The 25,529-nt window shown below is 36.3% G+C and overlaps 1 protein-coding gene and 1 non-coding gene across 9 annotated transcripts in view; both read left to right on the top strand.

The window, feature by feature from the left end:
- The window catches only part of RAPGEF6 (Rap guanine nucleotide exchange factor 6), a 217,805-nt gene that overhangs the window by 179,327 nt on the left and 12,949 nt on the right, over positions 1-25,529 (top strand). For 6 of the 8 annotated variants that reach the window (XM_030869701.2, XM_030869706.2, XM_030869699.2 and 3 more), the window contains 6 exons: positions 4,989-5,200; positions 10,530-10,653; positions 13,067-13,090; positions 16,441-16,661; positions 21,710-21,901; positions 24,439-24,573. In XM_030869701.2, the coding sequence (XP_030725561.1) occupies positions 4,989-5,200; positions 10,530-10,653; positions 13,067-13,090; positions 16,441-16,661; positions 21,710-21,901; positions 24,439-24,573 (908 nt within the window). The remainder of the gene's footprint in view (positions 1-4,988; positions 5,201-10,529; positions 10,654-13,066; positions 13,091-16,440; positions 16,662-21,709; positions 21,902-24,438; positions 24,574-25,529) is intronic. The other 2 variants (XM_030869700.2, XM_030869710.2) reach the window with 1 other exon arrangement.
- TRNAW-CCA (transfer RNA tryptophan (anticodon CCA)) lies at positions 18,791-18,863 on the top strand. Its single transcript has one exon. It is a non-coding gene; the product is annotated as a tRNA-Trp (tRNA).

Here is a 25,529-nt window from a genome sequence, read left to right as displayed (position 1 = left end):
CTTCTTGCTGAGTTGACCCCTTTATCATTATATAATGACCTTCTTTGTCTCTTATTACCATTTTTGACTTAAAGTCTATTTTGTCTGACATAAATAACTCTATTCTCTTTTGGTTTCCACTTGCATGGAATATCTTTTTCCATCCATTCACTTTGAGCCTGTCTGTATACTTTAGGCTGAGTTGAGTAGTCAGTATATAGTGGGATCCTGGTTTTTTTTATCCACCAGTAACTGTGCCATTGGATTGGAAAATTCAGTCCATTTACCTTTAGAGTAATTATTGAAATGTAAGGACTTCACCACTGCCATCTAATTGTTTTCTGGACGTTTTATAATTCCCTTGTTAACTTTTTGACTCTGTTGCTGTGTTCCTTTGTGAATTGGTGCTTTTCCATGGTGGTATGCTCTGATTCCCTTTTCATCTTTTGTGAGTCCACTATAGGCTTTTGCTTTGTGGTTACCATGAGACTTACATGAAGCATCTTATTAACAGTCTATTTGACACTGATAAAATTTCAGTCACATACAAAACCCTACCCCCTCTTTTATGTTTTTAATGTCACAATTTGCCTTTTTATATTGTGTATTCATTCACAAATTATAGTAGCTAGAGTTATTTTTGACACGCTTGTCCTTTAACCTTTATACTCTAGTTAACATGCCATCATATTTCAGTGTTGAGAGTTTTTAAAATTTAACTGTATACTTACCTTTATCAGAGTGTTGTATATTTTTATATGTTTTCATCTTACTAGTTAGCATCATTTCATTTCATTTGAAGAAGTTCTTTTAGCATTTCTTATAAGGCACATCTAGTGATGGTGAATTTCTCAGCTCTTGTTTTTCTGGGAAAGTCCTCCATTTCTCTAGGATAACTTTGCCAGATAGAGTACTCTTGACTGTTAGACCACTCTCTCCTGGCCTGTAAGGTGTCTGCTAAGAAATCTGCTGATAGCCTAATGGGGTTTCCTTTGTAAGTTACAATCTTTTTTTCTCTTGCTGTCTTTATTATAATGTGTCTTGGAGAAAGTTGTTTTAGATTGAAATAATGGGTGACCAATTAGCTTCGTGAGCTTGGATGTCTAGATCTCTTGCCAGGTTTGGGAAGTTCTCAGCCATACTTCTTTAAATAGTCTTTTTGCCTCCTTTTCCCTCACTTCACCCTCTGGAACTCCAGTGGTTTGTATATTGGGGGTTTTTTTTGATGGTTTCCCAACTTTCTTCATTCTTTTTTCTCCTCAGACTGAGTTATTTCAAAGTTCCTGTCCTCTATCTCATTGATTTTTCCTTCCCTTTGGTCTACTGGATGTTGATGCTCTCTAGTGCATTTTTTCATTTCATTCACTGAATTCTTCGGCTCCAGAATATTCATTTGGTTCTTTCTTGTGATGTCTATATCTTTGTTAAATTTCTCATTTGGATCATATATTGTTTTCCTGATTTCGTTGAATTGTCTTTGTTTTCTTATAGCTGATTGAGTTTTCTTAGAACACCTGTTTTGAATTCTTTGTTAGGTAAATTATAGATCGCCATGTCTTTGGGTTTGATTACTGGAAGATTACTGTGAACTTTTGGTGATGTTGTGTTTCCTTCAGTTTTCATGTTACTTGCTCTTTTTGCATTTGAAATAGCATTCACCTTCTCTGAGTTTTATGTGTTGCCTTCAGGATAAAAAACCTTTCATCATTCTTGATATATTGCTAGATTCTGAGGCTTTCTCAGGCATTGTGTGGATACATCTGCTCCATGCTTCTTTTCCCTCTTGTGGCAGAATTCTGAAGCTTGTATGTCTTCTCTGTATCCTAGGATATACTGTGTCAGCTGCTGATAGTCTCTTTTGTTTTCCTAAAGGTAGTGCTACAGCTCAGGTTTGTGGTTTCTTCTTGGCCTGTTTCCTGTGTGTGTTTCCTCTCTACCAGAGCTTTCTCTTGGGACCTTGCACAGGGAGCCAGTAGCAGAGTGGGGGGAGGTGTGGGTTTGTGCATGTTGAGCTGCAGGTGCTCTTGGGTACGTTGGGGGGTTTACAAGTGAGGTTTTCCCTGTGGCTCCTGGATGGGCTTCCTGTTGGAATCCAGAAGCATTTAGCAGGAACCGCATCCCTTTAATACCTCTTGGAATCTTATATGCTGCTCTTCTGATCTGTTCCCTCCCCCCAGTCATGGAGCTCCCACTTTAGTGCTCTGGATGCTACAAGACAGAATGAGTGTCTTTGGCAGCATCCTACACTGCTAGGGCAGCCAAACATTCACTCACTGGCTCTCCCTTTCCCCTGTGGGAGAAATCATAGGCCGTCTAGTTTAGGCTTAAGCTATGCTTTCCTTGATGCCAGCAAAGTCAAGCTATTTCTATTCCAGTGCATCTGCACTCTTTTTTTCTGTTCTGTTATATTCCAGCAGAGTGCTTGAACTTCTCTGGAAACCTGGACTTCACAAAGGCTCTCTTTTATCTGTAGCTGACCACCCAAGTCAGTGTTCTCCATGTGTTCCCAGACCACAGCTAAGAGGGGCCAGAACCATTTCATAGTCTCCTGTAGGTTCCACAGCCAGTACCCAAATCTACCTGCTTGTTACCCAGTATACCAGTGGGTGAGGCTCCTCTCAGATCCCTTGGTCTGTGATTCTGGGTCTCACAACTCCCACAGAGGCACTACTTACTGTTCATGGATAGATGCTGAATTTTCGTTGTTGGGGCAGGGGGTAAAATGAGGGTCGTCTTATGACAGTATAATGCTGACATCACTCTCTCCAGTCATCTCCTGGTTGAAGTTTGTTTTCTAGTCATTTCTTGCACAAGGGCTTATGGGAATTATATATCCTGAGCATATTCAGAGTGTTTTTCTGTTGGCTTTGAACTACAGTGTTAGTTTATCTGCCTTTAAAATTCTTGTCTAACATGTAATTTCTTGGGAACCTCATAGATAATGGCTCTACAACTAGCATTTTATATAGCTGTTCAAGTTTCTGTGTTTACTCTCTTTATTATTTCCTTATCTCTGAAGTCATTTACCTTTACATGGGTGTTTCCACATCTCATTTAGTTTTGTATCAAGTTCTCTGGAACTGTGGTATCTATTCTATAGATTCAGTTCTTTTGTTTCTGAATAGTTTTCTCAAATTGTAGTTTTGAATATTTTTTCAGTTCCATTATTTTCGTTTCCTTCTTCAAGGATACCAATTATATATATTTTAGATCTCCTTTGTCTTTCATATCCATTATTTTCTCTCTTGTTCTTTTCAGCTCTGTCCATTTCCATTGATTGCTTTTGTTAATCCTTTAAGTCACTTGCCTAAGGTTTTAGCAGTGTCTTTTTTTTCTTTATTTAGGTTCCAGTGTTGCCTTCATTTCTCTGTTGGTTGCATTTTTTTCTTCCATTCTCTTTTCTAAACTTTACTTAACTTTTTTATCAACTTATATATTTTTTCCCTAAACTCCTATATCACTGCATTACTCTTTACTTTATTAGTTCATTTGAAATCATGGCTAGAGTCATTAGTCCCAGTTTTTATTGTATTGTTGGAACATTTTCCTGCTTTATGATCTTTAAGTCTTTGTTTTTCCTTGTAGCAGCATGTTATAGCTCTGGCATTCATTCCTTCTTTTTGAATGACATGAGTTTTCCTATACCATCTATCTGCAGGAGATTCACGTGGGAGAAAAGCCAGGGCAGTATCCCAGGCTAGCAGAAATAGAGCTTGTATGTGAATTGTTTTACCCTTTACTTCTCTCCAGCAAATGAAAATTGGCAGTTTTATGGCTGTTTACAACTCAGTTTCTCCCTTCTTTCTTGTGTTACTGTTAAATTCCTTCTTGCCAAGATGTTATATCACTGTGTGTACTGTGTTAATCTTACTTTCCCTGACACTCTCTGGTAAAGAACAGAGTCCAACCCCCTCCTAATTCTGTCAGCCTATGGACTCTGTTGTGTTGTTCCAAATACGGGATTCCTGGTTTGCCTTCTGGGTGAGTTACCTGCTTCAGAGAGCTGTGCTTTACCAGCTTTCATTGACATCTTCAGCTGCAGGCATTCTTTTTCAGCATTTTGCCTACTCAAAGTTGACCTTGACTATTTTTTGACAGCCTTTCTAATGTGTTTAGGAGTTACAGATATCTCTTAGTTTTGGTGGAGATGAAATTTGCATTCCTGTTATTCATCCTTGTAGTTGTTTGGGATGATTTCTGAGAAGCAGAGGGAACAAAGATACCTTAACTCCACACTTTAAAATCAGAAATCAAGAGAACATTTTAAATACCATTGTATTGGTAAAAGTCAGGTGGCTGAGAACAAAAGAGGGATTAACTGGTAAGAAAATTGCACTATTCATTCAGCAGCATACCTATGAGTTGGTAGTATAGAGGTAAGGGATAGGGAGGAGGAGTTGTAGCCTAATTGGCATGCATTATTTTTAAAGTTAGGACCATCTAAGTTTGTTTAAAATCCTATAGAGAGGAGACATTGAATATATGAAGGCCTGAGGGACAACAGGATTAGAATCTAGGGATATGGAAGTATTGGAATCAGGGACATGAGTGGCCAAAATCTCAAGGAAAGAAGGTTTTCAGCCCCAGAACTTGCCTTGCTTCTTATATAACGCTTGTCATCACTTACACCACTCTCAAATAGGTAATTTGTCCATAAAGTTATTTCTGAGCAAATAAAAAAACATTGTGATACTTGAAGTTTATTTTTAAGTTAAATGCCTATTTTATGGAGTTACTATATTTGTGATTTACATGCAGACTACAAAATAAAGGCTGTTGGTATACAACCATAGGCAAGTAATGTTCCTTTGAAGGAAGTTTTCCTTAAGATCAAGGAGTCCCTTTTATTTATTTATTTTTTCATGGTTCTCCTGTTTATTTCAACACATTGAAATTTGTCCCTGCTTATTTTACCTTTATTAGAAAAGATTGGTTTATACACTTTCCTGACCTGAGTCCTTTCTCTCCCACAAGTCCCTTTCTAATGTTTTTATTCTCATCTTCGGCAGTGGCTTGAACCTGGCATCTGTAGCACGACTCAGAGGTACTTGGGAAAAGTTACCAAGCAAGTATGAGAAACACCTCCAAGATCTACAAGACCTTTTTGATCCATCTAGAAACATGGCAAAATATAGAAATATTCTTAGTAGTCAAAGCATGCAGCCTCCAATTATTCCACTCTTCCCCGTTGTCAAGAAAGATATGACATTTCTACATGAAGGTATTTAAAAGTAATTTGAAAATGAGCATATTTAGCTTCAGCTAATTCTCCATAATTGTGATGTGTTTAATGTATTTTCCAGTCTATTGATTAAAAGTCACTAAAGCTTTACCCAGTTAAATGCAGCAAATCTTAGGAACCAAAACCCACATTATTGACAAGAACAAATGTAGGTGTTTACCCAATGCATTCAAACTTAAAGTTGACTTACAACCAAGATCAGACTTTTTGATCTTATTTATTGTTTTGTTTAGTAATATTTATCCTTCCAACTTAGTTTTTTAATTACTAAACACATACAGAAAAGTACCCAGAACAAGTGAACAACTCAATGAATTATGACAAAGCAAACACCCATGCACCCAACATCCAGTCAAAGAAATAAAATATTGCCTACCTCCCAGCACCCCCACTCCTGCCCTTTCCTGGTGACCACCTTCATCTTCCCCAAAGATAACTAGGGTCTTGACTTCTAATACTGTGGTTTAGTTTCACCTGTTCTTGAACTTTATATAATCACAGAGTATGTTTATTTTTTTAGTTTTGGTTTGGCTTCTGGATTATTTTGGTCAGCATTAGACTTGTGAGATGAGATTCTTCCATGTTTTTGAGTGTAACTGTACTTCATTTTCAAAACTATTTAGCATTCATTCCATTACATAAATGCAATACAGTGGATTCATCCAATCCATTGATGAGCATTTGATAGTTTCCACTGTATATGAATAATGCTGCTATGAATATTCTTTCACATATCTCGTAGTGCACATGCATTTTTGTTCAGTATAATTCACAGTGAAATTTATGGGTCCTGATATTCATATAATCAACTTTGGAAAGCAGTTTGAGGTTAATCTACTAAAGTGGAACACTGGCAGTGTTTTTAGCGTTCTTGTTGTTCCTCATTCTCACCAACACCTGGTAAATTGATTCTTTTTACTTTTATCCATTCCAGTAGGTGTGTAATTGTATCTTGATGTGGTTTAATTTGCATTTCTCTGATTACTAATGAGGCTGAACACACTTCTGTATATTTATTCGTCCTCTTTTGACAATTATCAGTTCAGTGTCCTGCTTATTTTTTATAATGTTCTGTTTTCCTAATATACTTTTTAAGAATTTTGTGTAAGTCCTGTATATAGTATGACTTGCCTTTTGACTCTCTTAAGGATGTCTTTTGATGAACAGCAAGTTCTTAGTTTTAAAAACCAAATTAACCTTTTGCCATGTGGTTTATCTGCAATCCCCTTAATTGATTTTTGTGAATGGTATTTGTCCTCCATTAACTTGCTGACTATACACAGTTTTACTCATTTTCTAGTGTTACACTAGACATTATATTGGGTTGGCCAAAAAGTTTGTTCTTTTTTTCTAGTAGCTCTTAGTTGTCTTTCACTTCATTCGAAACAATTTTGTTAGATTGTATCATGACAGCTGTCATGTCAGCATGCATTTTTAAAAAACTTATCAAAATTGGTGGATTTTTGTGTAGCCATTTTAATATTGAAGATGGAAGAAAAAAGCAACATTTTTGGCATATTATACTTTATTATTTAAAGAAACGTAAAAATGAAACTGAAATGCACAAAAGGATTTGTGCGGTGTATGGAGAAGGTGCTGTGACTGCTCGAACGTGTCAAAAGTGGTTTGCGAAGTTTCGTGCTGGAGATTTCTTGCTGGACATTGCTCCACGGTCGGGTAGACCAGTTGAAGTTGATAGCAATCAAATTGAAATATTAATTGAGAACAATCAACATTATACCACACTGGAGATAGCCAACATACTCAAAATACCCAGATCAAGCATTGAAAATCATTTGCACCAGCTTGGTATGTTAATTGCTTTGATGTTTGGGTTCCACATAAGTTAAGCGAAAAAAACCTTCTTGACCATATTTCTGCATGTGATTCTATACTTAAAAGTAATGAAAACGTTTCGTTTTTAAAACAAATTTTGACTGGTGATGAAAAGTGGATACTGCAAAATAATGTGGAACAGAAGAGATCATGGGGCAAGCGAAATGAACAACCACCAACCACACCAAAGGCCGGTCTTCATCCAAAGAAGGTGATGGATGTTGTGTATATGGTGGGATTGGAAGGGAATGAGTCTTCTATTATGAACTCCTTCCAGAAAACCCAATGATTAATTCCAACAAGTACTGCTCCCAATTAGACCAACTGAAAGCGGCACTCGACCTAAAGCGTTCAGAATTAGTCAACAGAAAATGCATAATCTTCTATCAGGATAACGGAAGACCACATGTTTCTTTTATGACCAAGCAAGAACTGTTACAGCGTGGCTGGGAAGTTCTGATTCATCCGCCATATTCACCAGAGATTGCACTTTCGGATTTCCATTTATTTCGGTCTTTACAAAATTCTCTTAATGGAAAAAATTTCCATTTCCTGGAAGACTGTAAAAGGCACCTGGAACAGTTCTTTTCTCAAAAAGATAAAAAATTTTGGGAAGATAGAATTATGAAGTTACCTGGAAAATGGCAGAAGGTAGTGGAACAAAAAGATGAATACGTTGTTCAATAAAGTTCTTGGTGAAAATGAAAAATGTCTTTTTTACTTAAAAACCAAAGGAACTTTTTGGCCAACCCAATATATTTATACTTGTTGATATTAATTCACGTAATATTTATTAGTACTTTGCTGTGTGTCAGGCAGTGCAAGAAGTTAGACCACTTAAATTCCCATTTGCTCACCTCCCGACATATACAGTTGTTTCCATGCCTTTAAATGCCACACTATACTATTGTTGTTTAGTAAAGTCAGTATTTATTTAGCTTTACCTGCATGATGATATTGTTACTTTTCCTGCATTTCAAAGTTTTCATATGGTTGGGGTTTTTTTCTCCTGTAGAACACTGATTATTATTCCCTTATGTGCAAGTCTACTAGTGATGAAATCTCTTACTTTTTGTTTATTTGAAAAATGTCTTTAATTAATATTCATTCATAAGGCATAACTTTGGTTGGCACTTACCTTTCAACATTTTGATATAACAAAACTGTCTCCTGGCTTCCATTGTTATTGTTGAGAAATCAAGTGTCAGTCTTATTTGTTGTTCCTTTGACAACAATCTACCCTTTTTCTCGTAGCTGCTTTATAATTTTCTCTTCTCTCTATCTCTGTTTTTCTCTAGTTTTGCTATGATGTGACTAGGTGCAGCATTTGGTTTTCTCTGACCTGGATATTTTTATTCATTCTGGAATTTTCTCCCAGCTTAATGTCCAATTTTTAAATTATTTCTTCAACTGTGTACTAATTTACTTTTAAATTCAGCAGCAAATTCCTTATTTCAGTTATTGGGGGTTTTTTTTCCAGTTTTACAATTTAAATTCATTTTTATCTTCATGTTCTCTGCCAAAGTTCTCAGTGTTGTTTTTAATAACCTTGGACATATTTACCAGTTACTATTGTGTTTGTCTCCAATAACTCCATAATCTAGATCCTTTATGAGTCTTTCTGTTGTGTTTTTTTTTTTTCCTTGCATTTCAATCATGTTGAATTTTCTCCTGATGTACCTGGTTATTTTTGACCAAATGGATGTGTATAAAGAAATTACAGAAATAATCTAGGGTTTCAGACAATATTACATTCCTCCAGAGAGAATTAAAGCTTGCTTCTGCCAGGCAGCTAGGGGTGCTAGCAATCCAAAAATCACCTTAAACCCTTTTCATATTTTGAGATAATTTAACACTGAACTTTTATCCCAGTCTGCATTTAGTTTATCTTTAGTCTGAGGATATATTATAGGCCTTCAAAATCCCAACCCAAAACATTGAAGATTTATCTAGACTTAAGTTGTTCTTCTCTAACTTCAAAGGTCATGGTGGCACTACTCAGTTTTTCAGCTCATCATCCCCTTTTCTGAAATCAGCAGATGCTGGGTCAAGCACTGGGAGATGCTAAACTTGCCACAGATCTTCATTATTGCTTCAGATCTTCACAGCCTTGATAGTTTTTTGATGACTTAAAACATTTTTTTTCTATTTTTGTCCAACTTTTCTAACTGTTCTTAGCAGATGTGTTGTGCCAATTAACTAGTTGTTCTGCCCCCACTTTCATTATCACTCCTTTTTCATAAGAAAATATCATTATAGGCTTCAAGTATATTTTTCTGACATGCTCCCTCAAAACATGTTTATGTGACTTGAAAGTATTTTGGGTTATCATTTTGTTTTCAACTCATGTTGAGACCCTGAACAATTTATATGTCCAATGGATAGGTGCCATTTACTACAAAAAGGGAGCCACCATGTGTTCCAGACCCATGTGGTTCTCAAACTTGGCTTCAGGGACTTGGAATTCCACAGACACCTCAGGGGCTATGTGGAAAATAAATAGGGTCAGACCAACTGTTAAAGACAGGTGTGATAAAAAAGTTAGATTACCCTTTGAACATATAATTTTTTGCCTTGTGGTTTGAACTGGGTAAGCCAACATATGGGCTAAGTCTGGTCTCATTCCTGTTCTCGTCAAAGAAAAGTAGACCATTTTGAGAGGTGTATGAGTTTTTTTCCTTAGAGAACTACTTAGTGAAACAGAAACAAAAACCATGGAACTTACAAACAAGCAAATTTGTGTTTAATGATTAAAGTCATGATTGTAAATTCAAATCCTGGGGAAGAGAGGATGCATGGCAGACTAGAAGATGTCTACCCCTACGAGCCAGCCACCTCTTAATTTTAACTAATTATTACCACTTGGAAGAAAGACCTATCAATACTTATTATTTAATCCCCCACCTACCCACCCCGCTTTTTTTCTTCGAGAGAAGTCAGAAATTCTTGTTTTCTTGGGATGTCTTCCACTTCTTAAGTGTTGACAACTCATTTTACAATTTATTTAAGTACCGTAAACCATAGAAACCTTACTAGATTAGTTAAGCCAAAGGTCACTGTTTGTGACCTCTGGCTAAAACCTAAGTTTTCAAGTGCTCTACTCTGCTGCCCAAAAAAACAGATGCACGTACTTGCCTAAGAGTGGGCTGAGCATCTGGAGAATTAGATTTGAGGAGCTGTATTTTTTACTAGGTGTGCCTACAGCATAATGAAATGGCTTTTAGAAGCTATGCACAGTTTCTCACTTTCCAATAATCATAATCATTACTTCCATAGGAATAGAATTTCTCTCATTAGCTCATTCCCTGGGAGCAGGATTAAACCATCTATGGGTTTATCAGTTCTTGAAAACAAAAGTGACAGTTTGATAAAGAAGGTTCTGATTTGTGCCTCCAACAATAACTTGACTTCTGCTACTTTTATATAGATATTTTAATTTTGGAAGTTAAAAAAAGTTACTTTTATTCTATAGGAAATGATTCCAAAGTAGATGGTTTAGTAAATTTTGAGAAGCTCAGAATGATTGCCAAGGAAATTCGTCAAGTTGTTCGAATGACTTCTGCTAACATGGACCCAGCTATGATGTTCCGACAGAGGTATGTCATTGAAGTGTGTAAGTGTTACAGAGTGGCACTGAGCATGATATAATATTTTTCATTTATTGACCATCTGCCGTTTGTTACGCAGTGTACTAAGTGCTTTACAGATGTCCCTCTCAAGTAATAGTTTGTCACTATAACCTTTAAAGGTTGGTAGTAGTATTGGCCTGCCTTTTACATATGAAGAAACTGAAGCTCAGAGCAGTTAGGTAATGTGTCCAGGATTACATAAATTGCTGAGATTTGAACCCTAGTTCTCTATTACTTTTTTGAGTACATAGATCTGTATTGTTATTGTTAATTAAAATGTCATCTAACTTAAATGTTTAAGTAAGTTGCTGATCTTTACTGAAATTATCACACAGGACAGATGCTTTCATCTGGTTTCTAACAAAATGTATGAAGTATTAGTCTTCTATTTTTACTGAATATGTCTTTTTATTGAATATTTTAAAAGTTCTATTTCTGTCTAAGTTCTACTTTATTCTTTTAAAATATATTCCTTGGTTTCAAGTCGTGGTACTGCTGTTTATTTGTATGTAAATTCTTTAACGCAGTTTAGAAAGTGCCAATTTAAGAATGCTCCATCTCTAATAAAAATGAAATAAAAATAAAAATTGCATTCAATATTAACCTGATCTTCTAAGAATGCTTTTTAAAATTCATTTTTAATGTAATAACAAATGTCTCCTCAAATTATATAAAACTTAAAGTATGTTGTCAAGCTGTTCCTAGTAATTTCTGTAATTTTTAGGGTAAAAAGTTATTAGGGTTTTCATTTTTGGTCTGATTTTCTTCTGGGCCTTTGTGTATAGCTTCAGTACCTAAGAGCTTTAAAAATGAAATGTTTACCCAGGCAGACACAATTCTTGTGGCTTGAAAGAAATATAGCCTACTAAAGAAACAAAAATACTTGGTTTTTTAAAAGTTAGAGATGGAGTTTTTGTAACCAAACAGAATCAATGTGTGTCAGGATTGGTTTTTTTATTTTTGTTTTGTTTTGTCTAAATCACCGTTCAGGAGTCTTTGTTTTTATAAGTAGTTGACCTGATTGTTGCTCTAGTGTAGAAATTCTCAAAGTGTGGAGGAAGGGGTATATCATATCTCCTCTTCCCAACCCATCCCACTTCTGTCCCTGAGAATCACTACATGTAATGAGGGGTGTCATTGCTCAGCAGTGTAGAAGCAGAAAACAGTAAGAACCAGGGACCAAAGCAGACCTGGAGGATTTGTTTCTTTGTTTTTAAGTTTTTGTTTTTGTTATATGTCCCTGTACAGTGGCCCCACCACACCCTGTTGTCTTACACAGACATCCGTCTACTCATGTATTTTAGCACCCTCGTTCCTCAAGATGATAATGACTTTGTGAGCCTGCCAGACCAGTTGATAATATTTTAAGTACAGTGCTTCAGAAATGAGCAAAGGAGGAAGAAACTGAGGATGAAATCAGTGAACTTGGCTGTTTCCTTGGCCTAGGCTAGAGTAGAATGCAGTATAGGAAAAAATAAAACATAATTAGATTAGACTGAAGTTTTCCTGAATCAGTTGTATTTGTCAGCTAGTACTGAAATGTACTAGCTTTCTGTAAGCAAGTAATTGTCCAGTTTGGTGGTATATAATATCTTGTGTAGACAAAGTACCCCTTTTATTTTAACAGTAGTCAGTGTACTTACTGAAAAACAGAATTTTGGGCTGGCCAGAGCTGGAGCTTATTGGATACAAGCCAGAGATATAATGAGACCAGTCAGGATTGGGGGGAAGGGGCAAAAAAATAAATGAGAATAAAAATTTTAAAAAGAATCTTGATTCAGCCGAATTGTAGTGTAAGGAGATACAGGATCATAAAGATTTTGATGATATATTTATACTTACATTTTAAGTTGGATTTGCTGGTCTAAATTTCTTGTTAATGCACATTGTAAGAGAATTTCTGCACTTAAAAATGAAATTATAAATTTTTGTTTCTTGTAATTTCATCCTCGCTTAAATGTATGGCTCAAAAATCCTTTTTTAAAAAAAGTGCAAAAGATCATATTCCTTAATTTAAGGTTTCCCTGAAAACTTTGAATTCAAAATTCATAGTTAGTAAATGTTTTCCCTTAAGCTTCTTATTAACATAAACCTCTAAATGAATTAGGTATTAAAAATATAATTGGTCTAAAAAAATATATTATAATTGGTCTAAAAGCATACTTTTAAATAGTGTGGAGTTTTTTGGCCTTCAGTACGTATCATAATTCATTTTACCCCCTTGTATTCCATTAAAGTCATTTTACTGTTAAGCTACCTTTTTTTTCTAGTAAAATTTTTCTGTTCTGTCTCCATAGTTTCTCTGACTCACGACTGTTGTCTTTTTTCTGTGCTTTCCTATTCAAACACATGCTTCAATGTTTGTGGCTCTTGCTTACAGGAAGAAGAGGTGGCGGAGTCTGGGGTAAGTGTAGAGACGAATGCAACTGGAATGAAGGTTGTGCAACTGTTAACATATACTGCATCCTTTTCATTAATGCACGCACGTAAAATAGCATGTGTTCTATTAACCCTGTCAACCTACATTCCTGACAAATAAATGCCTTTTGCTAACAAGGTTAAAATAGTGTTAGAACTAGCTTTTTTTCCCTTTACTTTTCCATTGTTGACGTCCCATAAGTCCCTTTTAGATTTTATTTAGCAGGGTCAGTTAGATAATGATGACGATAGCATATATTTATTGTGTGCTTCCTATGTGCCATATACTTCTCTGTGCACTTTATATGAATTATTTAATTCTCCAGCCACTCTGTGAAATAGATAATGTTATTCCCATGGTACAGATGGGGAAGATAGAGTTGTCCAAATTCCTAGAGCTCACTAATGGTGGATTCTGATTCATTAATGGTGGTAGTCTGATTCCAGAGTCCACACTATTTTCTTTTATTCACCTGCCATATTTTATAAAAATAAATGTTTAAGTGTATTAAAATGGGTAAAAGGGTTGTTTATAAAGATTACATTTTTCTATCAGTTTTCCAAAAGGGTGCAGCCTTTATCCAAACTATACTGTAATATTGAGTTTGTAAATAATTGAAATAGAGGATGATTTTAATTGTTCAGATCCACTAATACCATGAGACATACAGCACTGAGTTTTAAATTCCTACCACTTTTAATTAAAGACTCCCTTATCTCTCTTAAAACTGAAATAGAATCAGACCTAACAACACCTTTTGTTGTCAAGTAAGTTCAGATCTCTGCTTACAGATCTGTAATAGATAGCTAAGTATCCACGTAGAAATCATAGAATGTTTGGGATCTTATAAATCATCTATCTGATCCTTTCATTTTTAGTTGAAGAAAAAGGTGGGTTTTGTGGATGAGGGGATTTTAGTTGAAGAAAAAGATGGGTTTTGTAGATGAGCAAAAAAGAAGAATTTTGCTCTTTTAAGATTATAGTGAATCATTAAGTTAGATGCTTTTATATTACATATAAGAAGGATTTTTTGTGAGCCACTTACTTTGAGTCTTGTCTTATTTGTGGTCTTTTGTTTTCTGTTGAAGTTTGGTGAACTTGAATTTCCTTCTGCTTTCTTCCTTCTCTGTGTTTCTTCTGTGTTTTCTTCTATACTTTACATTTATGTCTTTGTCTTTTCTGGTTCTTCTCATTGAAGATAGAAATTGATTCCTAACGTTACTGTTATGAAGAAGAATACTTGAACAGTATATCTTAGTGGGGATTTTGGGGTGTTTGAATGACTTATGTAACACATTCACTGTTTATTTAGCTTTAGGGTTGATTTGTATGATGTTTGCAGGCACTAGATATTTTTGTTTTTACATCAAAGCATTTTGAAATTAGCTTAGAAGACATTGTCATTTATCATGAGATTTTCACTTATTAAAATTTTGTATGTATCTTGAATTTCTGGACACTTTTTTATGTCAGCTTACATAAAATTATTAAATACTTGTATTCAAATTTGCTCCTAAATATTGGGGCTTGATTTTACTACATTTCTTTGAATCTGAGGCATCATCAGTTGTTGGGACCACTGTTGTTTTATGTACCACGAAGAAAAGTCACTGCAGTACCTTGTTAACACTGAGAATTTTTTAACTTTATACTTGTTAAAAGAGCTCTTATATAAACATAGGTATGTGTTTTTATCACATAACACCTTTTTGCATTCATAAAAAGGAAAATATAAAATATAAATTAGTTTAGGTCTTTCTTAAACTTCTTCGTATTTAGAATATGAATTTTATGAATCACTTTTAGAGTTATTAGTTTCTGGGTTTTTTTTTTCCTCACACAGTATTGCCTTTTGTGCCGTCAAATATGTTGGTAATGCCACACTTCTTAAAACAAGCCATAAAAGAACAAAAAGCTGCTGGTGCTGGGCTCTTAGGTTGGCTTTGCAGATATTTAGGGCTAACTTCCTTTTGACACCTGCTTTGGGAATGTTGTTGAACTTGTTAGATTCACTACATCCTTATAATCATTTGGTTCCTGGAGGTTAAGGGAGTAATTCAGTAATGCCATTGGATTTTTTCCAAACCACTCTGAAAGTTTAGGAGTTTCTGCATATGTAAGTAGCAACAACCACATCACAGTTTCTGCCTGACCAGTAGCAATTGAAAGTTGCCATCAAATGTAAGACACACTCTTTTAAAGATCTTAAAATTACAACAGAAAAGTAACATTTTTTACAACTTTATTTCACTTAATTTATAATGAAAACATTAGGATTTTAGTTGTCTGTTTTAAACGGGGTATATGAGCACGGAAAAAAACAAATTGTTTTATGGTTGTGGTATGTGTATTTAGAATATCTTTGGGTAATTGGGAGGCTAACTTAGAAGACCCATAGATATCCTTATTATTTTAGAATTGGCAACTGCCTTTAAAATAAAAATTGTCTAGAACCTTGTGTTTTGCTATCCTTGTTACAAAGGACAAATAGCATTGCAGTTCCTGTTTTCCAGTGGTTCTAGATGTGGTTATTATAGAAAGAAGTCTGCCAAAAAGAGTACAGTTGGATGTGAAGCTATAGCTTGTTTCAATTGTAGTTATTCCTACCCAGCTTGTAGTTTCATCACATTTAGAGGCATTGCAAAAGAAAGATCCCATATCCCCAGTCCAGAAGCCACATATTGCCCAACCATTTCATATGTGAGTAGAAGCATTGAGTAGCTTTTTATTGCATTTTTGATCTCTGACTATATTGAATTGAGTATAAATGGTGTTATTTTTCTTACTGGTTGTTCTATTTGAATTTTGGTCAAAATCTGGTTACTGGTAAAATCGGTGAGCATGCTCGGAGTGGGCCAGCTATATATAAGAATGGTGATGGCGATAGCATGTCCAAAGCAGCATGTACAAGCAAAGCTGCTCTAGAAACTCCCCTGCTGAAGAATCCTGGTGCAGAGATCTGGCTCAGGGTGGACTTGTCCTGAACTAGACTCTTGCCATATCTTCAGAGTGTGGATGGCCATAGGGCCAAAGGAATGCTTATACTTGTCACAGTTGTGCCATGGGTTGCAAAGGCACCAAACACAGGTCTGATGGAATTTGTTGCTTTGGGGGGAATTGTTAACTTATTCTTTTGAATTCTGAACTTTGCTGAATCTGAAAACTCAGAACATTGCCATATGTGCCATATTACTTTGCATTAATGCTCTTCATCTTTTAACTCATTTGCATCAGCATGCAGTTGCATTAACAGAACAGAATTCTTTTAATTTTCAATCTGCCATACTTAATTCTCATCTTTACAGTCCCTTATTGTGATCTCCATCTTCTTACAGGTCACTGAGTCAAGGCAGCACAAATTCAAACATGCTGGATGTTCAGGGAGGTGCTCACAAAAAAAAGGCACGCCGTAGCTCTCTGCTTAATGCTAAGAAGCTGTACGAAGATGCCCAAATGGCAAGGAAAGTGAAGCAGTATCTTTCCAGTCTGGATGTAGAAACAGATGAGGAGAAGTTCCAGGTGATGTCATTGCAATGGGAGCCTGCATATGGTACCTGTAAGTATAAGTTTTCACTTACGTGACACTAAACAGCACAACAAAATAGAAGTTTGTTGCTCTAGTATTATCCTGAAGTCCCAAGAAAATTAACTTTCACTCACAAAAGTTTACTGACATACCTCAAGCATCATGTGATCATGTTAATCAGATACTGAATTCTCATCCATTCCTGATGATACTCTGTGCAAGAAATGGAGTGATATAGTTCTTTAAAAAGCATTTTGAAGTCTTCTTATAAAAAGCAAAACATTATAGAGGAACCCTTCTCTTTGAGAATGTTCTGATCTTCATCCCTAAATGAAGAGTAAAATAAGTGAAAAATTTCTCTTTCCTAAAAATTTTACAGATAATATTTACCAACTGAAAAAATACAATAAATTTAATTAATATACTGTTAGAGATAATAGGTGTATTATAGGCATCAGTAAATAAAGTAAAACAAGAAAAATTAGACGTATTCTAATATTTATAAATAGAAAATATGAACAAAATAGAGCCTATTCTCAATACTGTTTTTTTTTTAATTAAGTACAAACAATAGAATGTATGTGTCTCTGGGTCAAGGAAATCATGAGTTGTAAAAGCAGAGATCAAAGATGGTAAAATATATTGTGTTTGTTATAACAACAAAATAAAGATGATTGTACTTCCATTATAAGTGAGTATTATCTATCTATATATATGATTAAATATTACACCAGTAAAAATCCCAGTATGATGTATAGAACTTGATTAAATGTTGACAGAATATATGAGGGGGAAGGTTCAGTTTTTCTATTTCTGTGTTCCTAATTGATAGAGGGAAATTGTAATTATCATGGGTTGACCCTGAAATTGATAAATGATATAGTATTTACATAGTAATCAAAAAAGTATGTCAATAGAGTAGAAAAGATAAAATGGAAATACAACCAAGTATTGATTTTAAAATTCAGATTCACAGTGAATTTTAAAATGTAGGGTAATGAGCCATTCAGTAAGTGTTGTTATAAAAACAGTATCTTGAACACTTTTACCAATAGGAAAATGAATGGGTTGTGATGAAAAGAATACCTACTAAAGGATGGAGACAGAGTTTGGGTCTCATTTTTTACCATTTGAACAAGTTTCTCTTCATCTTAGATCTCTTGTTTTCCTAACTGTAAAAGTCAAGCAAGTATTGGTACTGTGTTTTATCTCAGATTCTTTCTACATCAAACCTATTAAATTAAGAGAAAGAAATGAAATAATGAAAGCTAACAATTACTGAGCACTCTCTATATGCTAGCAGCCATGCTAACTTTTATAAACCTTGCCATTTACTCCTCCTCACAGCAGTCTGTGAGGTGTCCAGTATTGGGATTGTGCAGCATGTATTACAATGGAAAAAGAACTCACACAGATATCAAAACACTGGAGAATAGTTAAGTACACTGCTTCCTTATCAATACAAAGAATGATATATGGCTGTTAAAAATAATAAATGTATATAGACTTGGAAAGTATCTGGAAAAATTTCTTACCACCTGGTGGGATATCAGGAAGTGTCTGCTATGAGAAAATGGTACATGTCAAAAATAAAGACTGAAAAAGTATATAGAATCTTCAAATTTTATTCATGTTTTAAAGTTCAAAGCCATATACACACTTATTAAATATCTCTGACGCTGCTTTGAATGATCATCAAAATTATTTTTTCCCAAGTAATGCAGTATAGACTTCATCATCTTATGGTTACTGAATGCAATTTATTATTCCTGCTTTTGTCTGATAAAAGGTTGGGGGTTTTTTTTGTTGTTTTTTTTTTTTGTTTTTTCTTTTTGCGGTACGCAGGCCTGTCACTGTTGTGGCCTCTCCCGTTGCGGAGCACAGGCTCCAGATGCGCAGGCTCAGCGGCCATGGCTCACGGGCCCAGCCACTCCGTGGCATGTGGGATCTTCCCAGACCGGGACATGAACCCGCGTCCCCTGCATCGGCAGACGGACTCTCAACCACTGCGCCACCAGGGAAGCCCGAAGTTTGTTTATTTTATCTTTTGTTTTCACTATCTGCTTTTCTTTGTTCCCTAAATATGATTTGGAATATTCAGAAGCATAGAAAACTTTTTTATGCTTTGCTCATTGTTAAAATTTTGAGGCCTAGGGACTTCCCTGATGGTCCAGTGGTTAAGACTCTGTGCTTCCAATGCCAGGGGCCTGGGTTCGATCCCTGGTTAGGGAAGTAGATCCTACATGCATGCCGCAACTAATGCCGCAATGAAGATCCTGCACAAAGATCCTACACGCGACAACGAGGATCCCGTGTGCTGCAACTAAGACCCAGCGCAGCCAAATAACTAATTAAAAAAACTTTTTTGACTCCTAGAAAGATCCCACATACCAACTTCTGCGTTCTCTCTCTCCTCCCCCCACCACGCATTCACACACACCTGCGATACCTTTCTCCTCTCACACCCACCTTAGACTTACCTACTTCTTTTTTCATAACACTAAATGGTGTCTCACTACCATTGATTTTAATACTGATTTAAAATGAGAAAACCTGTGGGTCTTTCTTAAACTGAAAGTTAAACTGTTTTGTGAAAATTTAATTCAATTCATGTTGCTTTATTTTAGTTTGAGAGTCCTTGATTTTTATTGCATTATTGATTTTTAAATGTTTAAATAAATTCCAAACCCAAATAATAGTTGATTGTCAAACATTATAGAATTTGGTTCTTCATAATAAGTATATATGTTTGAGTTTTGACACTCTCCTGTGACCTCTTTTTTTATATTCAAAGTAGTCTGTTGATTTTTTTCTTTGTACTATGGCAACTATTAAAATAAGATGTCAATACGGAATTGATTAGTGTTGGGGGGAAAATGTTTCATGGCTCTAACCAAAAGTTGGTAACATCTTGGATTCAGTCAGTTGATGCGCTGCTGCCTATCATCCCCTAGGAGCACTTTGCTTTGACTTTTTGAGATATTCTTATCACCCAAAATATTCTCTAGGTTCTGATAATAAAAGCATAGTAGCTAACTATTGTAGCTGTGCTGGGACAGGTTAAACACTTTTATCTTGGTGTTTAAAACAAAAATATCATGGAGTATTGAGGTTGGACCTGCATTAAAACCACCCTGAATAACTGCCTGAAGAATTAAAAGTACTAAAAATACTACCTGAAGGAAGAAGTTTTTTCTTTGGACTATAGCATTGATTTTATACAGAGGAGGCAGCTTTTTGTTTCTTAAGCCAGAGTTCTTAGTTTTTAATTCTGATGTTCATCTTCAAGTATACTAACCATCTACTTATAAATATCTCTGGTATTCCTATGTGTAGCTGTTGAAATAATTTCACTTACTTATTCAAAAACTACCTGTTAAGCCTCTGTTTTCTATCCATCACTGGACACACAGGGATATAGTAGTGAACAAAGTAAACAGTCCTTACAATCATGTTAGTTATAGCCTTGTGGGGGGAAGAGACATTAATTGATTAATCTCACAGACAATTGTATTGTTACAGTTATCAATGCTGTGAAGGAAGGATACAGGATGCCTTGAGAACATAAAACGGGATCTAATCTAGTAGCTGCAGAGTGTGGGTTATTAGGGAAGCTGGATCATGCAGGGTCTAATAGACCTTGTTTTAGGGATTTGTGTCTTTATCCTGAGAGCAGTGGCAAGTCATCTAAAAGTTTGTGTAGGGCATTTGGAAAAGGAAAGTGGCACGATAGGGCTTCCCTGGTGGCGCAGTGGTTAAGAATCCACCTGTCAAAGCAGGGGACCACTGGTTCGAGCCCTGGTCCAGGAAGATCCTACATGCCACGGAACAACTAAGCACATGCGCCACAACTACTGAGCCTGTACTCTAGAGCCCTCAAGCCACAACTACTGAGCCCACATGCCACAACCACTGAAGCCCACGTGCCTAGAGCCCATGCTCTGCAACAAGAGAAGCCACTGCAGTGAGAAGCCCATGCACTGCAACGAACAGTAGTCCCCCCAGCTCGCCGCAACTAGAGAAAGCCCACGTGCAGCAATGAAGACCCAGCGTAGCCAAAAATAAGTAAAATAAATTTTAGAAAGAAAATGGCGTGATCAGATTTTCATGATGGAAGAGTCATTGCACTCTTGTATGGAGAATGACTTGAAGGCATGCTAGAATTGTTACAGTGCGGGGAGTATTTCAGTAGTATAAATGAGAAGATGCTAGCTCTTTGGGTTCCAAGTGCTTCTGGGCTTTGGTGCACACATGGCCAAGTTCAGGAACCACACCATGAAGAGCAAATCCCATACATGGCACAGAAATGGCATCAAGAAACCCTGATCACAAAGCTTTGAATCTCTGAAGGGGGCAGACTCCAAGTTCCTGAGGAACATTAGGTTTGCCAAGAGGCACGACAAGAAGTACCTGAGGAAGATGCTGGCCAAAAACACCAAGGCTATGAGTGTACCTGCCAAGGCTATATAGGCTCTTATAAAGCCCAAGGAGGTCAAGCCCAGATTGCAAAGGGCAGCAGCCACAAGTTCAGTTGACTTGACTACATCACTCACCCCAGGCTCAGGGAAATGTGCTCATTCCCACATGACCAAGGGTCTCAGCCTCTGCTGGCCAGAGGCCAAGGCTCAAATCAGGGCACAGGATGCAGCTGCGACTCTGTCTCTGGCTCCCAAAGGTGGCCTAGGCACCAACAAAGGCTCTTCTGTCGCCGATATGAAGACAGGAGGACTGATGTGACCCCTGGGGTATTGTCTGCATGGGACGGGTGTCATCCTGTGTTATTTGTAGAAATAAACCTGAGGCAGGATCTGTCAAAAAAAAAAATATAGATGAGAGGATGGCCATTAGGATGACCGTGCAGTTGGAGCTAATTAAGTCTATTATCTTAATTTAGGGAGTAAAATTAACTTAATTCTACAAAATTTTTAAAACAACATAATACATGAAATTTTTGTTAGGAAAATTAATCTTTTTTGTGTTAAAAATAGGTGGTTTTAATGAGCTGTGTACTATTGTCAGTGGTAATAACCTTGCCTTAAAAAGTGCAGAATTATGTATTTCTTACTCTCTTCTATTAGTGACCAAGAATCTAAGTGAGAAAAGATCAGTCAAGTCATCAGAAATGTCTCCAGTGCCTGTGAGGTCAGCTGGCCAAGCAGCTAAAGCCTATTTGCATCAGCCCCACAGAGTGAGCCAGGTGCTTCAGGTGCCAGCTGTAAATTTGCACCCCATCAGGAAGAAGGGACAAGCAAAAGACCCTGCCACACTGAGTGAGTATTCACAGTTAATATTGCATTCATTTAATTGAAATTTTCAGGCGAGTTAGAATGGAAAATAATTACAAATATAAATGCTTTGGAGATCAGCTATTGTAGTTTGTGTAATATAATCAGCACTCATGAGTCAAAAAATGCTTCATTTTGCCTATAGGTGCCTAATGCTTCATTTTGCTCTATGCAGTGACTGCATGCATATTTTAAATATTGATGTTGGAATTCCTATAATCATATCAGCCAGAAACGTACAGCAGTATATTTGGGTACCAAGGGCTTACTGCATTTATTGGTGCATTTACTCAATTATCTAATGCAGATGCAGCCTATGAAATTGCTGCATCTAAAAATAATGAAATTGCTTCTTTCTAAAAAAGACGGTTTGTTGGTTTTTCATTAATGACCACTTCTGAAAACCTAGCTTGGGGACAAGAAGCAAGTGTAAAATATATAAGTATAGACCATGCTTTTTTTCCTCTGTTAGGCCATGTAGATGTTGTCCAAATTACTTTCATTTGTTGTTTTAATAGTATCACTATTTTAGCTTTCAAATGGGAAGCTAGATTAGATTTGGTCCCTAACATTATTATTTAGTTCATGCATTATACATAGGACATATTCAGTAGAACTTTGTGAATTTAATTTGATATTGTTTTGAAATCCAAAGTTGAATAAGAAATGCCCTTTCCTTTGCCAGATTTTCAGTCTGGTGTTACAGACATTCACACAAACAGATAACATGTATGTGTTCACTATTATGCCAGGAGCATGTACAGGAGCATGTACATAACATATAAAAGAACAAAAGAGGGAGAGCCTTTAGGGTAGACAGAAGTAAGATAGTGCTCCAGAGAAGGCCTTTTGGAGATAACACCTAAGCAGAGTCTTAAAGGTTGATAAGGAAGGAGGTAATTAGGCAAAAAATTCCAGAGAAGTTGCTTCAGGCAGAAGAAGAATTTGATATCTACAAGGAGCTACAGGCAGTTTGCTGCCTCTGAGGACAAAGCTGTAGAGTGTTGAGAGACAATAATAATTAATGCTAACACTTATGGAGCACTTACTGAATGCCAGACACGGTTCTAAGTGTTTTACTAACTTTATATATTATGTTCATTTAATCTTCATAATAAACCTAAAGATAGATAATACTCTCATTCTACATAGGAACCATAGAATGTCTAAGTAACTTATACACCACGAGTAAGAGATGGAGCTGGGAGTTGAGCCCAGGTTACCTGGCTCAAAATCCTTACTTTTAACACAGTACTAAACAGTGTCCCAGGATGAAGAGAAGTGAAGTTGCAGACATGCCAAAATTATAACATGACATGCTAGAGGAAAGTTGTCAGTGGGTAGCTGTTAAAGCAGTTTGAGCAAGGCAAGATTATGGTCTAGTTTATGTTGGAGGAGGTCTGTAGTAGGAAGGGCTGTGAGATTGGAGATAGGGAGCCTTAGTGGAAAGCTGATGTAGCAATGGGAAGTTGCCTAGAGCCTGATCTAGTTTGGTGTCTGTGGAATTGAGTAGAGAATTGGATGCAAAATGGGTGAAGTTGATTTTGTGGTAGGAGTGAGACATGGGACAAGTCTAGCTCTGATTTCTTACTTGGATGTCATCACTTGAGAGGCAGTGTTATTTGTACCAGGTAGCCCTCTTCCCTCTTGCTCTAATATGACTATTATTTATGTGATAAATATATTAAAATGGCACTTAATTAAGAGTAGTGTTTGTATACTGTGTTTTAAATTTTTTCAGTATCAAAGGGCTGCTTGTTACTATGCTGAGTACTCATCAAAGTTGGGCTTACTTTACTGGTTAAAAACAGTGTCAATACCTCTTTGACATTTTTTCGAGAGGATGTATGTAAAAATACCAGGGTATTTGAAAGCATTGCTAAGTTTGACCTATGCTGAAAAGGACCAGCTATTGGACAAGAGTGATGATAGAACTTTGCAGGAATGTTTCCAGTGGGCTCCATACTATTTTTCTATAAATTCATGATTCTTTCTGTTGTCTACTTATCTCCTGTAGTGTGAATTTAGTGCTCTTGAAAAGGGCTGGACTGGCAGCCCTGCAGCTTCTGTATACCCACAGCACAGATGCACCACAGGTAGTGACAGTGCCAACATCCCTACACTGCCCCTGCCACATGCCTCGCCCTGACTTGGAGAGGCCACCTCTAGAGGGGAGGGAATAGTTTGAATCCATGCCTTCTCTATTAAGATTTCCAATAAGTGTGTCAGTTGTGCAGGGTGGGACACTGTACTCAGACTGTTAAATCAATATCCCTTATGCCACAAAACAAACAAAAAGCTATTATAATCTGATCTGCGCTGACTGGCTGAATGTGAACACCTGGAGGTGAGAATCTCTGTATGCCATTACCCAGTCATTTAGTCCCCGTTTGTCATGTATATATTTCAGTTAACTACACTAGCCACTGTGCATCATGGCTTTAGTTATATAGTAATTTAGGCAACTGCAGACATTTTAATTGTGAAGTGATACTTATTTGCTTCTTTGATTTTATTTTTAGGTACAAGTTTACCTCAGAAAATTTTAGGAACAACTGAAGAAATAAGTGGTAAGAAACATACAGAAGACACTATTTCTATGGCATCATCCTTACATTCTAGTCCTCCTGCGTCTCCTCAAGGTTCCCCTCGCAAAGGTAAGATAAAATAGTTCAAGCTAGTTCTTGTTACACCAAACAACATTACATGGCACATATTTTGCTTTTGGTCTATGGTAATAATAGAAAATGTGAAAAAAAGTGTAACTGGTAATACTTCCTGAATTTTCATGTTTTGGATTGTGTTATTTATATGGTTTTCAGGTGTTATGCATCATGGAGTTAGGACTCCTGCATTCCAAGTGTGGTCCTTCTTTGGTGGAGGACAAGTATAGATAAGAATGAAGGCAGAACTCACAGTTGTTTTGGTCTGTGCAAATTCTTGATGTTATTCAAATTACCAGTTAATTCAAACAGTTCTATGGAGTATTTTAAAATAAGAATGTCTACAAGAAATTGTTTTTAACCAACTACAAGATTTAGGAAATGAAACAGATATTTAGGATGATACATTCCTTTCTTTAGTAATGGAATGTTACTACCTTTTATTAATCAGGATTTATAATAACCTATACAGCACCCTTGTGGATTTTTACATTTATGCTAATGTAGAACCTTTTGAATTAAAAAATCTGAAATTGCTCTTCTTTATTTATCTATGTTTTCCTAATTCAGACTGAAGCTTTTCTTTTTTTGACTAGCCTGGGTAATATGCATATAAGATGCCATTTCATGTCAGCTGCAAATGTAGCATTCTAAATAATGTGTGTGTTTCTTACATTGGCCCTCCACATTCCCCGTGTACCCTGGCAAAAAAGACTCCTTAGTCATGGCATTTCACAGATGTAAAAAAGTTACATCCTTGAATAAACACAGTACAGAATGGTACATGGTCAGAGAGAAGACAAGTTAAGTTAATGAATTCTAGCAGGAAGGAGAAGCTTCCAGAGCTTTCCTCAGTTCCTGTGTTCTAAGTTTCCCTCACTTCTGAAGGTTCTTTTTTATTTTTGCTGACTATGTGACAGCAGAGTGGTACAGTGATGCCAGGCCTTAGT

The sequence above is a fragment of the Globicephala melas genome, chromosome 3 (genome assembly GCF_963455315.2).
Source record: "Globicephala melas chromosome 3, mGloMel1.2, whole genome shotgun sequence".
Lineage (NCBI taxonomy): Eukaryota > Metazoa > Chordata > Mammalia > Artiodactyla > Delphinidae > Globicephala > Globicephala melas.
This window is presented reverse-complemented; position numbering and strand designations above follow the sequence as displayed.